A 14,840-nucleotide genomic window follows, 5' to 3' on the forward strand; every position below is an offset into this window, starting at 1 on the left:
ATTGTTTTAATGCAACTCATTTTTTAACACATTGAACACGGTACCAACCATGTCATCCTTGTCATGAAGGTGCCTCAATAACGCTCCAATGTTACGATAATTTTGGCGAGGAAAAACTGTCATGGCCAATTTCAAAGGGGTCCCACAATAAAAAATATATACATACATTTGCATAAAGCAGCATATTTGTCCACTCCCGTGTTGATAAGAGTATTAAATACTAGACAAATCTCCCTTTAAGGTACATTTTGAACAGATAAAAAAATTGTGATTAATTTGCGATTAATCGTGATTAAATATTTTAATTGATTGACAGCCCTAATTTTTTATTATTATCTTGTTTTATATAATTTATAATGAATGTGGTTAAAAACTTCTAGGCAGTACCTCAGATCATAAAGTCTTGCAGGCTGTATCATGGAGGGTTTCTCATGAACTTTGGGGTTTGCAGTCTGAGGAGGCAGACTCCTGATGAAGAGCTCCCTCATCAGTCAGGAGGCTTTTCGCGGGTGTAGACCGGACTGTGTGCGTGTGAGACGGTGAGCTGTGCGTGTGAGACGGTGAGCTGTGCTTGTGGTCAGACGAGACGAGACCTTTAAGTACATACCTTTTGGATTTGTCGGTCACGTGACTCGGTATCTCCAACCTGCCTTCTCCGAGCCGGCCGCGCGCTCTCTCTCCAGTGGAAACCAAGGTAAACATTTCCTCTAGCAGCATTCACACACTGCCTCTAGTTTACACACTATTACACCCTGATCTCAACCTGATCTCAACCCTGCACCCCCACAAGAACAGGCGGAATGACACGAAGCGACAGAGGCGTCGCTGCTCCGGAGAGAGCCGCGCAGTGAGCGGCGGACAGTGCATGGTGTCGGTGCTCAGCTCTGCTCTGCTCAGCTCAGACCAGACCAGACAGGCCTTATTAAAAACACTGATCACCACCGAGCTCCGACACAAGCTACAGCTGCGATCGGCGCACTTTTTTGACGACATTATTTCCGGATTGTAAACGATTCGTGGTCGCAAAAGCGAGACGAGAGCGATAATAGAGCAACGAGGCGGCGGATTTGTGAAGATTATAGTCAACAAAGTGCTCTGCACAAGACTGCCTCCTAATCCCTGTGTGTGTGTGTGTGAGAGTGTGAGTGCGCCGGCTCTATCTGGCTATCTGCAGGAAGCTGGGTGGGGAACATGTTCCTCTTGACTCCACACATACACATTATGGTCAAAAGGCTGTCACACTATTGTGATTAGTTTACATGAGGTAGCTGCTTGGTTCTCATCACTTTTGATTCTTCCCTCAGGGCCCAGCCGGACTTCTAACAGCTTTCCTCCCAACTGACTGGATGATTTGTTGTTGTGCTGTTTCTTTATTGCAGGATGGCAGAGGCTCCCAGGTCATGTGATTGTTTTGTGTCCTTGCCCCCTGGCTCTCTCGATGACCATGTGATTTTTGGGAAGAACTCAGACCGTCCCCGGGATGAGGTGCAGGAGGTGGCCCACTATCCTGAAGCATGTCACCCTCCAGGCTCCATGCTGGAGGTAAAGCAGCTCTGGACTCCTACAGTCCCACACCAACACCACCACCACTGCTGCTGGTACAGCTGACTGGCAGCAGGCATCATGAAATACACATGTTGGCTGATATACTGCATATGCCCACAGTCTGGTGCATTTGCAGAAAGTGAATTAAGAATAAAAAAAGATTCATGTCCTATATTTGCTCATAGTATTAAAGGTCCCATATCGTGCTCATTTCCAGGTTCATACTTGTATTTTCTGTTTCTACTAGAACATGTTTACATTTTGTAATTTTCAAAAAAAACTTTATTTTCCTCATACTGCTTGAATATACCTGTATTTACCCTCTGTCTTAAACGCTCCGTTTCAGTGCATTTCAACGGAATTGTGTTGCTAGGCAACAGTTTGGGTCCATGTTTACTTCCTGTCAGCTGATGTTATTTCTATACACTGCAACAGGAAATAAACTGGGACACATTTAGTATGTTTATGTTTAAAACTGTATAGTGATCTATATAATTGTATATTTGTGACATCACAAATGGACAGAAATCCTGATGGCTTGTTTCAAACGCACAATTTCTGAATACGGACTGTGTGTATTTCTCCGTATATTGAGTATTTTCATAGTTTAACAGTATTATATAGCACTTAAACCTGTTTTATAATGTAAAATACCTGAAAATCTCACTTTTTACAATATGGGACCTTTAATGCATATTCACAATAACCCCGATGAGACCGGTAAAATATTTAACAGGAGACTTGATGTAGAAACTTTCTTTCCTGTTAATGTTTAACAGAATAGGACTGAAAGTTTGAAGCCACTCATTAAATCCTTTCTGCCTTCCACCTCAACTTTGTGTCACACTGTTAGTGGAGGAATACTGGCTGATACAGGATCAGGCCAGACTTGATAATGCTATTACAGCAATGATATATAGGATCATGTTCTGTCCAGATGTGTTAATTGACTTCTGTTTTTTTATTTATTACTTTCATCTTGGAACGCAGTGGCACTAATGATATGAAGAGTTACCATCCCTAGTGGTATCTAGTCGTGAAGTTTGGGTTTTATTTGTCCAGGTTTTGACAGATCTGTCTCTGACATTTGCGCCTCCACCTCATTACAGTGGAGGTGAACGTTATTGTTGAGTAAACTTAAGGGTAAAAGGATAACCTTGAAGCCTGTTGCCACAACTAAAAAAACGGATGGTATTATCTAAAAATCAGATCCCAAATAATTAGTGCTGTCAATCGATTAAGATATTCAATCGTGATTACTCGCATGATTGTCCATAGTTAATGAAGATTAATGGCAAATTAATCACACTGTTTTTTTATCTGTTCAAAATGTACCTAAAAGGGAGATTTGTCAAGTTTTAATACTCTTATCAACATGGGAGTGGGCAAATCTGCTTGCTTTATGCAAATGTATGTATATATTTATTATTGGAAATCAATTAACAACACAAAACAATGACAGATATTGTCCAGAAACCCTCACAGGTACTGCATTTAGCATAAAAAATATGCTCAAATCATAACATGGCAAACTGCAGCCCAACAGGCAACAACAGCTGTCAGTGTGTCAGTGTGCTGACTTGACTATGACTTGCCCCAAACTGCATGTGATTATCATAAAGTGGGCATGTCTGTAAAGGGGAGACTCGTGGGTACCCATAGAACCCATTTACATTCACATATCTGGAGGTCAGAGGTCAAGGGACCCCTTTGAAAATGGCCATGACAGTTTTTCCTCGCCAAAATTTAGCATAAGTTAGGAGCGGTATTTAACCTCTTTCATGACAAGCTAGCATGACATGGTTGGTACCAATGGATTCTTTAGGTTTTTTCTAGTTTCATATGATACCAGTATCTTGACTCTAGCTTCAAAACTGGACCCGCTATAAATCGCAAGTTGCGTTAAAGAAATTAATGCCGTTAAAACAAATTTGCTTTTACACGTTATCGCAGGGACTTTGACAGCCCTACAAATGACACATCTAAAACCACCAGAGGTAAGTGAGAAGAAAGTATGTTTTTTTTGTAATTTGGATGAACCAACCCTTTAAATGTCATATAATCAGGGGAATTAATTCAATTTGTATTAATTTGTGATGCAAAATTTTGCATTCTGCACACCGTCACCAGCTGAATATATCTGTTCTTAAAATGCAATATGACTTCAAAATCATGATCAAAACATTCTTCTCCCTCTCATTACCATTAATTCTGAATGGAACTAATGGATGCATTAATAATACTAATGATAGTAGTAGAAAAGGCCATATTTATCTGATGGTACTGCTGCAAAGATGTATTAAAATGAATAATACAGATGTCTCAAGCAGGGGCTGATAGGAGACATTCATGCACGGCAAGAGGAAGTAATTTTGCTCTTTGAGTTTGTCCAGTTCAAGTGTGCCAGCTTTATATACCATACGAGGTCAAATTGTTGGTGCAGTGCAACGGGACCTTAATTTAAACAACAGCATTGTTTTCTCTCATTCTCAGTCCATGTCTGTCTGTCTCTCAACTCGCTCTCTTTTTGTCTGCAGTGCACATACATCCAGATCCCTCAGGTGGAGCAGACCCGCGCTGTTATCCTCAGCAAACCTGCCTGGATGTGGGGCGCTGAAATGGGAGCCAACGACCAGGGAGTCTGTATTGGGAATGAGGCTGTCTGGACCCGAGAGCCCGTCAGCCCCGGAGAGGCTCTGCTTGGCATGGACCTCGTCAGGTTGAGCACCGGAAATCTTTTTGTATTCCTTAAAAAAAAAAACTACATGGATTATAAACAGCTTATCCAATGATTTATTTACAATGATAAAAAGAATCTTCAGAGCTAATGGGAGCAACTATTGACTACATCCTAATGAAATACAGAAAGGATATTGTATATTCAGTAGAAGTATTAACTTAATCCTCTTTGGCTTTGATCGGAAGGGTGTGTAGATTGTCACGAGCATGTTGTGACAGGTGTAGTAAGTACTGTTGAAGCGTAGCACAGTAGCGCTTATCTATTCATCTCTGTGTATAAAAATACTCAACTATTATGGAGAGTCGCCAAGTGACTCTGAAATAAAGTAGCATTTCCTCCAAAACACATGGCAGAGGAGCGTGTAAGCATCGCCAACAAGCTCATCTGGTCCCCATGGTTAGTTAAAATGTCAACGGATAAACAATAAATACATAAATAGATAAAAGTAGGTAAAAACATGAAAATGAAAGAATCATTAACATTAATTAGAATGGCACTTGGAGAGCACAGACCTCCGCCCCCCCACTCTGTGCAGTGTATATTTAATTATGTCGAGATCAGCTGTACGCAGCGGAGCCTTGTAAAACACTTCATTCAAACTGAACAGAAACAAAGTAAAACTCACCTAAACCGTCGTCGTTACTCTTTCCAACAATCACCAAGTGTGCTTTGGTCCAACTCAACTGTAATTGAGTTTTATGTGAAAAAACGCAGAATCTACAGTTTCCCCCCCCACCCCTCCACCACCAGCTCTCTCTCTCTGTCTCTCTCTCTGAAGGAATGAGGCGGGGTCATGCGTCATCAACACGTCATCAGTTACACTGCGCATGTGTTATATCCAGAGGTCTTAATGTTCTGGCTGATCGGAATCCTTAAAAAAAATTCCTGAATCCGAACCATGATCCTGATCGCCACCAAAATCTAATGGATTGTTCATTGTGCCACAACCCACCCCTCCAAAAAACTTCATTCAAATCCATCACGGACTTTTGGAGTAATCCTGCTAATAGACAGACAAACAAACAAACAAACAAACAAACAAACAAACCAATGCCGGTGAAAACATAACCTCCTTCCTAGGCCTTCGGCCTTGGCGGAAGTAACAAATAACTTACTAACATTTATAACTACTGTAGGAGCTATGAACCACTTCAGAAAGGAGTAACGTTTGTAGTAATGTTAATTAGGTTTGTGATGGTTTATATGTTTTGGTATTCGTTAGTGTTTGGGATATGCCATTTTATTATTGTGTCATTTATCATGAAGTAATCGCGATGATTTGGGAGATTTGGGTCACATGGATATTGACGGCACTCATAGTTAATAAAATCAGCTGTTGGTCACAGGGAAGAGAGGGTGAGTGAGTCGCCGTATTTTTTGTTGACCGCTATCTTGCTGTTTTCTTGCTGTTGATTAACCTGATTTTGTGCACGTTATACGTCAACATATTTTTTGATTGAATCTCAGTGCAACCTTTTGGTAATGTGTCGGACAAAGCAAACCGGGCCGACCTCAGCCTTTCAACAGCCTTTAGCTTGTTTCCTGAAGTCGCTTCAACTACGTAACTGATGTTGTAAAGAAGTTGAAGTAACCCAGCCGTGACCTGTGATCATCAGACTGGGGTTGGAGCGCGGTGACAGTGCCTGGGCGGCGCTGACAGTGATCACCAGCCTCCTGGAGCAGCACGGCCAGGGGGGGCAGTGCAGGGAGGACCCTGAGCCCTTCAGCTACCACAACACCTTCCTCCTGGTGGACCGCACCGAGGCCTGGGTCCTGGAAACGGCTGGAAGGCTGTGGGTGGCGCAGAAGGTTACAGGTGAGGACGGAGGGTTAGAAATTGATGGTGCAGACAGAATAAAGGGGGCATGTGTGACAGAGGTCGGACGAAGTTATTGTTTTGCAAGTCACAAGTAAGTCTCAAGTCTTTGTTCTCAAGTCCCAAGTCAAGACAGGCAGTTCTTGAGTCAAGTCCCAAGTCCCAAAACAGGCAAGTCCCGAGTCAAGTCCCAAGGCAGGCAAGTCCAGAGTCAAGTCACAAGTCCCAAGATCCAGAGTCAAGTCCCAAGACAGGCAAGTCCAGAGTCAAGACCCAAGTCCAAAGACAGGCAAGTCCCAAGTCAAGTCCCAAGACAGGCAAGTCCAGAGTCAAATTCCAAGTCCCAAGACAGGCAAGTCCAGAGTCAAGTCCCAAGACAGGCAAGTGCAGAGTCAAGTCCCAAGTCCCAAACTCGGAGTTTCGAGTCCGAAAGAAGTCATAATGCGCTCTTCACCAAATGTAATGTCATTTGCGTATATAGATATATGATATAGATGTTTGTCCACCCTAACATTGGTTTTAGTTTAACACGTTAGCCTGGGGACATTGGCACCACGTCCTGCTATCACAGTCTTTGGGGGTGTGGGCTGGGAGGACCCTTGCTTTCAACAATCCTTGAAGAACTCTTTCTTCCAAAAGGGTTATTTAGAGGAATATAGTTCTTAAGGGAACCGTCACGTCTTACAAAGAAACCTTGAAGAAGCCCTTTTCTTCAAGGTTCTTCAAGGTTTCTTCAGAAGCAAATGGTTCTGGGTAGAAACACAACCCTTCAGGAAGGACCCTTTTGGAACCCTTATTTCTAAGAATGTATCACCGCGTAGGAGAAAGCATGCATCTACTCATGGACGAGAGGCTCGTGTTCATAGTTTATAGCTAACCGATACTGCTAGCTCACCTAGCACCACAGAGCTAGCTAATGTTACAGCTCATCTGAGGAGGACGCCATCAATGTTCACATCTCACGCTGTCACAATCATGAGCCTGTTAAATAGCACTGCAGGTGAGAGGAAAAACATGTATTTTTGATTTTGGGGTGAAATGTCCCTTTAATCTGCCTTAAAGGGGAACTACGGCCATTTTTAAAATTCATACATGTTATTGCTATGGTCTAAGACAGTCAGAAATATTAGTAAACATGAACAACTCTCTCCCAAATCCAAAAACTAGAGTGCTAAAACTCAAACTTGTGATGTCATCTAGTATAAAGGGTGGAACTGCTCCATAGACGATGAATTGGGTGAGATGTTCTCGATGACACTGAGAGCACCCAGGGGAACGTTCTGAGTATATTGGTACATTTTCTGTTTCACAACTGAGAACACAACAAATAGAAAACAAATATTCTGTGGGTCTCTCATTCATTGTCTATGGAGCAGCTCCATACTTTATACCTGGTGACATCACAAGTTTGAGATGTACTGCTCTGGTTTCTGGCTTTGAGAGAGAGGAGCTCATGTTCACTAATATTGATGGCCATGGAAATAACATATTGGAATTGAAATACACCACACAAGAGTGTTGAAAATCCATACAACATATTCTAATACAGATCTCTTTGATCATTCTTCAACATTAAACTACAGCTTATAGAGATGTGTTATATAATTCAGAGAATCCTGAAACTGTGGTGATAAGAAGGACCCTCATTCATCAGGGTTGGATCACTCAAAAAACACATTGCACCCGTAAGCAGGAGACTTGCATCTTCACATGCTAACAGGCACTTGCTCTTCTCAGAGGGTGTGAAGAACATCTCCAACCAGCTGACCATCGGTGCCGAGGTCTCCGCAGAGCACCCGGAACTGCGGAGCGTGGCCCAGGCTCAGGGCTGGTGGGACGGTGAGGGGGAGTTCAACTTCTCTCAGGCGTTCACCCCCGAGAACCCGCCTGCCAGGATGGAGCTGGCCAAACAGCGCTATAAGGGAGGCACAGAGCTACTCCAGCAACATGACGGTGAGGGTGGTCAAGTCCTACATTTCCCAGAATGCCTGTGGACATCGCCCTTAGAACATGCCAGTGATAGTTACAGCGAAGGATTTCTCCTTTTTAAATGTCAATCTTCTGTAACATTCATCCACCCTGTGTCTCCTCCGCGTGGTCTCAGGCTCAGTGACGGCAGCGGTGATGATGTCCATTCTGAGGGACAAGCCCAGCGGCATCTGCGCGGACTCTGGAGGTATCCGCACCACAGGCAGCATGGTGTCTGTCCTGCCCAGAGACAGCAGCCAGCCCTGCATCCACTTCTTCACTGCCACCCCAGACCCCTCCAGGTATGTCACTAACCAAACTAGGAGTTCCTCTAGATTATAAAAATCGGTTATAATAACCCATTTATACCACAGCATATTCATATATGAAGCGATAATTTGACACACTCTGTAGCCACCTGACGAAAACATAATACTGCAGTAATCCCTTTACATGAAAGATTTTAAATGTGCTGCTCTAAGTAACTCTGTCTTATGCAGCAGTGCCATAATGAAGGAAAGACCCTGTATCACAAACAATGGCAAACTGAACTCCTGTTGCAAGGCTTTAGCACAGATTCATCCTATACAGTATGTGTGTGTGTGTGTGCTCCTTTAGAAATTCTCAGAAATCAGGGAAACAAAGGGTTTAAATATATGTGTAACGCTATATTTTACGTGTCCATAAATTCTTAATAAATTCCATGGTTATTTCTCTACTTGAAAGAAGCCTGTAAGTTGGTACTAATTATAGGGAAAATAGAGGGTGATCAGGTGATATACTTGTCACTTGTCACTGGTGTGTGGTAGGTTCATGTCTGGGGACAAAAACTGCAGTGGAAATGATGTGTTTTACCTTTATGACATCAGAAACAAAATTGTTAGCGTAAGCAGCAATAGCTACATTGAATATACAGTGAAAGGTCAAGAAAAAAAATGGTTTATACACTGATTGATCAGTTGTAGCAAAATTAAACATTATTGAAATGTCATTTCAATTTAAATGCATTTATTATGAAGGTGTTGGGACACAAATATTCTTTCCCTCCCCATCTTTGCTTTTCCACTTCGGGTCAATGGGAGTTTCTGAGTCTGCCTTTCTCTCTTTCCTGTCCCCCTCCCTGTCAACCCACCCTACCCTCACCCTGGTAGGTCTATATTCAAGCCTTTTATCTTCTCGGACTTTTCCACCCCAGTGCCGAGGGTGGTCTCCCCACAGTTCGGCCCAGACGACCCCGTCAGGAAGCAGCCTCGCTTTCAGAGCCAGGTGGACCGCAGACATGACCTGTATAAGGCCCACCAGGTGGCGCTCAACACCATGGAGACCAACCCGGTGGGCACTGATGGACGACCTAGGTCAATGATAGTCCTGTGCAGATCCTGGCAGAGCTGGAAGCTCTCATTCATATATATCATATATACATCCAAAGCAGAATCAGTTTTACTGAGAGTTGATCCCGATCAGTTTAATTACGAGCGAGTCGCACAGTGCAGGACTGACACTCCCAGTGCAGAGCAAAACATAACAGGACCTCACAGTTAGTGCAGACAAGACACACGGCATGAGTGTAGACTAAACATAAACACACTACAAGTACACATTCAGCGCCAAAGAGCAGGGTTTCAATCACTGTGCAGCCAACGACCGGCAGGAGATTGCTGGGAGGGATTAGTACTTCAAAACAAAGCCACATTTTTCATTCAAGCTGTTGAGCTGACTATCCTGTCTGAGATGACTCTTGGGGTTTTTTGTTGAATCAATGTCAAATATTATAATTCCCAATTTCATAATACATACTGATTTGAAGCAGTTTTTTTTTTTGAGTACGTTGTGCATTCAAAAGTGAAAAATTTAAGTATACTCAAAAATGTGTGCAAGTATGCATAGTAAAGATGCTTTTCTTCCTGAGTGTTCTCTCGATCTACACTACTCTTCCACAGTAAAAAAGAAATTGATATATTCTAGGGCTGCACAGTTTATCAAAATTTTATCGAAATCGATAATCATTTGAATGTGTCTCTCAATGAAAATGAAAATAATGATGTAAATATGATTGTGCCCTCTAATATCGCAAACCTAAAGTTAGCTAACATTAGCCACCGTAAGCTTCTCGTCGTACCAGAACAAGTAAGACTGATGCAGCAAAATCGATTGTATTAATTCAAGCAACGGTGTGTTTGATTACTTATGACATCAACTTTTTATTTGCAAGAGAAAGAATGTGTTATTTTTTATTTCAAAAGTGACTTAAATAATTGCTGCTAATGGTGAAACATCATGAGAAAGAGCTTGGAAAATGTTAGAAAAAAGAACATACAAAGGTCATTCTTGATATTGGAAATTGTAGTTTGAAAAAGCAGTCTCAATTCAAAGTCAATTTACTAGCTTGTTACTAGGGCTTTCAACTTTATCACACAGTATTCATCATTGAAGGACTGTCCTTGACATGCAAACTCAGTAGCTGTTCTGATTTCAACCACTTAATGGCTTAAAAGTTAGCATAAAAGTTCATTACTTAGCTTGGAAACAGTAGTCTGAGAAAACAATCCCAAATCAAGGTCCACTTACTAGCTTTTTTGGAGCTTTCTTTCGCATCACGTGTATTTTGAATGGAACCCCTGAGAGGCAAGTGAGAAAACAAAGATTCTGGTGATCTATTTTCTAATTCTGATCTCAATTTTTTTCTCTCCTGTGTTCATGACTGTAGAACAGGTGAAAAAAGGTTTGTCAGGATAATATTTCTAAGTTCCTTACATTCTTTTTTTTTTAATTTGTGAAACAGGTGGAAAACATGTTTTGCCAGGTGTTTGTTGTTGTAATACTCATTTTGGCCACAAGAGGCTGAAGTGCACCACCACCCCATGTTTTAAATAAGTAGGACTAAAAGCAGTCATGTTTCCCCTAATGGCAGGAAAGCGTAGATTAAAATACATTTCTAGCCAAAAGAAAGACATAAAAGTAATGTTTCATAACTTGCTAACACAATATACAGTATACAGTATGTACAGTGTGTTTAGAGTGCATGGAGAAATTAAAACTAACCTGGAAGAAAACATGAATGCTTTTAGTCCTATTTAGAACGTGGGGTAGTTCTTAAGTCATAAACACAGGGGAGAAAAATAATTTAGACAGACTTAGAAAATGGGTCACCGGAATTTTTGATTTTGGCTGTGACATTTCAACGTTTGGTTGATGTATTTTGATGCATGTATTTCATTATTTCTTGTTTGTACAAAGCACTTAAGTGCATAGATTTTTTTGGTAAACTAACTGCAAAAACAGTATACTCTGGCGTCTGCGTCGGTTGAATTACACTCAGGACTTTCAAAAGACCAAGAGTGAGATCTGGATTCTTGTCATTCTTGGCCATAGCTGAGGATATAGTGAAATGACTCTACTGCTTAAGCAGGTTTAAACGTACAATATGCAAATACTGTTTGACCCAGATGTTACTGTTGTTTTGACATCTCTCTGTCTTTTTCTCTTTGTGTGTGTGTCAGGACGAGGGGTTAGCAGTCTATGAGATTCTGAGGGACCTGGAGTCGCAGTGTCTGAGTGAGATTTCAGCCATGCTGAGTGGAGAGATCCCAGGAGAAGAACTGGGGGACTTGTTTTTTGATTCCGTGGACACAGAGATAAAGTTCTACCAGTGAGGAGGTGGGAGGCTTCAGGAGCTCTATTCGGTGTTGTGTTGTGCATGAATGTGTTCCTGTTGTTAAGGGAAAACTTTTGACTGCTTCTTGGGAGCCGAGAAACTCAAACCCTTAAGAGAGGATTACAGTAATAATATGCATGACTATGATATACAATGACTCTATGATGAGCACTACAGGTTATAGAACATATTGTCAGAATAGGGCCAGGTCATAAACCAGTAGAAAATGGTTTAAACCAGTGGTTCCCACCCTATTTTCCTTGAAGCCCCCCCCCTGCTTGTATCGAATATAACTCATCAGTTTCGTCAACATAAATAAAGTGATGACGTCTTGATGGATTCGCCAAGCAAATGCAGATACATAATATGACCTCTTTTTGTAATGATTTAATTAATTCATCTTGTCTAATTAATTAATGTAATTAATATTTAGTTGCCATCGCAACCAAGCTAGTATGACATGGTTGGTACCAATGGATTCTTCAGGTTTTCTAGTTTCATATGATACCAGTATCTTCACTTTAAAACTAAGCCTGCTACAACCTGAAAATTGCAAGTTGCGTTAATGACTTAAAGAAATGGCGTTAAAAACAAATTTGCATTAACGCGTTATTATCGCGTTAACTTTGACAGCCCTATTAAGTAAGGGATAATGTACAGCGAGCAGGTCATTGTTGTGAAAGAATCCCCTTCAGGGTGATTCTTTCACAACAATGACCCGCTCGCTGTACATTATCCCGCTTATTACACGGCTACTTACTGAAGAAATAAATATTTTTACACAAAAACGGTCCGCCAGAGTCCGACATCAGAGCTGCACCCGTAGCAACGGTCTGTTATACATAGCAACGATCTGTTATACATAGCATCGGTCTGCTATAAAGAAATTACAGACTGCAGAACGCTGTGATCGACCAATCAGAATTGAGTATTCAACACAGCCGTGTAATAATTAAGTATAATAGTGTTAGAGACAATTTTTTTGTTGTCGTGGTTAAATAAATTGTGATTTATGGTGCTGTTAGATTGCTGCTAGACCGCCCCGTTAATACAGGTGCGGGCCTCCCTTTGCGTGCGGCAAGCCGGACCGCGAACAGGTTTTTGACTGCAGTAACTTTACGACGCACTGTTAGAGGAGTTATTGGAAAATGTTTGTATCACACGAGTCTGAAACAATTGTACACATCCACCACTGGAATCTAATTCTACTAATAGTATAATACTAATAATTACTGCAGGTGTGCACAAATACCGGGTTCAAACTGTGGCCTACTAAGTAGCAAAAAATATATTCTTTTTAAAAAAATATTATAGACAGTTTTTTTGTTTTTGTTTTTATAATTCAGTAAGTGTGTTATTATGATTTTAGTTATACAGTCCATGTGCAGATCTAATTTAGACAGCCTCAGAGCAGACAAATCCTGGCGCACACCCTGTGATCGTTGGCGTCCACCAAGGGTGCCCCGACCCAGGTTGGAAACCACTGGTGTAAAAGGAAGAAGAGGTGGGCTAAAGTGAGTCATTCCTATGTTAACTTATGTAGATTGCGGGTACCTGCATAACTTAAGAACACACTAACCCAATTTAATAATGATTTTCCAGATCATGTAGAGTCTGCATTCGTCTGTGAAAAAAGGAACAGACTATGCAGGTACAGAGGATTTAAACACGCTGCCTCCTAACTGAGTGTGAGACCAGTCAGACTCATCACAATGAATTTTACTGCTGAAATCTGGACAGACCTGACCATGATCCTGCAGTTTTAGCTGGTTTAAGGCAAGAAATCTGAAAATAGACAATTGTAATTTGCAAAATGGGATTGTGAAATGGGATCATAATGGTCATCTAGTGTGTTTTTGGCCAGCAATCCTTTGATAATGTTCTTGAAGAGTAAAGCACGGAAAACAAACATAAGATAGTGACAACCTCTATACAGCCAGGCAGTAAGCTCAAAAGGTGGAAGCCATTATGAGAACTTGAAAGTTGTGATTCTAACAACAAGTTTCTGACGCCTCAGTGTGTTTCTGCTGCTCCAGCACTTCTGCCTTCACTCGTTCTTTGCATGCAAATCTAGAAATGTGTGGAAGTGTGACTGTGACTGTGTCCCCAGCAAAGCTCATTAAGTGCTTAACGTGTGCTGTGTTTAACTGTCCTCTGTTACAGCGCCCTCAGGTGGACATCCGTAAGGCTCGCAGAGTTGCAGGAGAAGGCCCCCAGGACTGTTAAAAACTCTGTTCCTCGTCTGATCGGCCTCTGCCTCGCTCACACAGCACACGTCCGTCATTAACACAGACTAAATGTCTAAACTGCACTGATTGGAGCAAATGTATCATCTGTATCACCCAGGGAGCAATGAGTGCACCTCATTAGTGAGTATCATGATGTAGACTACACAAGCGCCTATGTAGAGCTGTGTGAAGTTGCACAAATACTGTGAGTGTGGTATTTGTGTAACATGTTGTTTGTTGTTGCAAAGGAATGGGTTGTCATTTGATGGCTACCTGTAGGGAAAAGATTGAATAAAGAATGTGCATAGTCTGTCTTGCACGTAGTGTGTGTTGGGAGCTTTCTGGCCCCCCAGGTGGTGTGGCTGTAGGTATTGGTAATGATAAGCCCTGTTTCCACCGCAGGAACTTTCCCCAGGAACTAAGAACCTTTTGAGGAACTCGTTGCATTTCGACTGCAGGGACCAGGGTCTAAATGAAGTTAGAGGGACATTTTATGGGGCCATTTTACCCCACAAAAAGTCCTTGGTTCTACAGCACAATAAATAAAATAACCACCAAAACACTCAACAGATGAGTTACTGTGGAGCCAGACGCTCTTAGTTTCATTTTCCTCCTCTGCATTTCATTCATTACATCCAAAGTGCATCAGGAAGTATAGGCAGCAGTGAATATCGTCGCAGTGAGACAAAACCGTTTTTTTCCGGCATGTTTTTTAGATGTAACAGGCGGACACGCTGAACTACAGGCTGTAGAGTGTGTTTACTGCCGTGACCACCAGCAGCCCTCGTCTCATTTCATGTTGCTTTTTCATACGTCGGCGGACTAATTTGCCTAATCTTCGCAGTTCTTTAGACCGCGGTGGAAACGCAGACAACAGTGGGCTGAAGG

General features: G+C 41.8%; 1 protein-coding gene across 8 annotated transcripts; it reads left to right on the forward strand.

Moving 5' to 3' along the window:
* The first annotated feature begins 536 nt into the window (after positions 1-536).
* scrn2 (secernin 2) lies at positions 537-14,262 on the forward strand. 8 transcript variants are annotated; one of them, XM_037765043.1, is made up of 9 exons: positions 537-694; positions 1,380-1,542; positions 4,083-4,264; positions 5,902-6,101; positions 7,839-8,054; positions 8,206-8,371; positions 9,221-9,401; positions 11,570-11,726; positions 13,888-14,262. In XM_037765043.1, exons 2-8 carry the CDS (start codon positions 1,381-1,383, stop codon positions 11,720-11,722), a joined length of 1,260 nt encoding a protein of 419 aa, XP_037620971.1. In that variant the 5' UTR covers positions 537-694; position 1,380; the 3' UTR covers positions 11,723-11,726; positions 13,888-14,262. The 8 variants fall into 8 exon arrangements, 7 of the variants coding, with proteins under 7 accessions (XP_037620971.1, XP_037620975.1, XP_037620974.1 ...); XM_037765042.1 differs by lacking the exon at positions 537-694 and adding an exon at positions 749-1,264; XM_037765044.1 differs by lacking the exon at positions 537-694 and adding an exon at positions 749-1,182.
* Positions 14,263-14,840: the final 578 nt, after the last annotated feature.

The sequence above is a fragment of the Sebastes umbrosus genome, chromosome 3, assembly GCF_015220745.1.
Source record: "Sebastes umbrosus isolate fSebUmb1 chromosome 3, fSebUmb1.pri, whole genome shotgun sequence".
Taxonomy (NCBI): Eukaryota; Metazoa; Chordata; class Actinopteri; order Perciformes; family Sebastidae; genus Sebastes; species Sebastes umbrosus.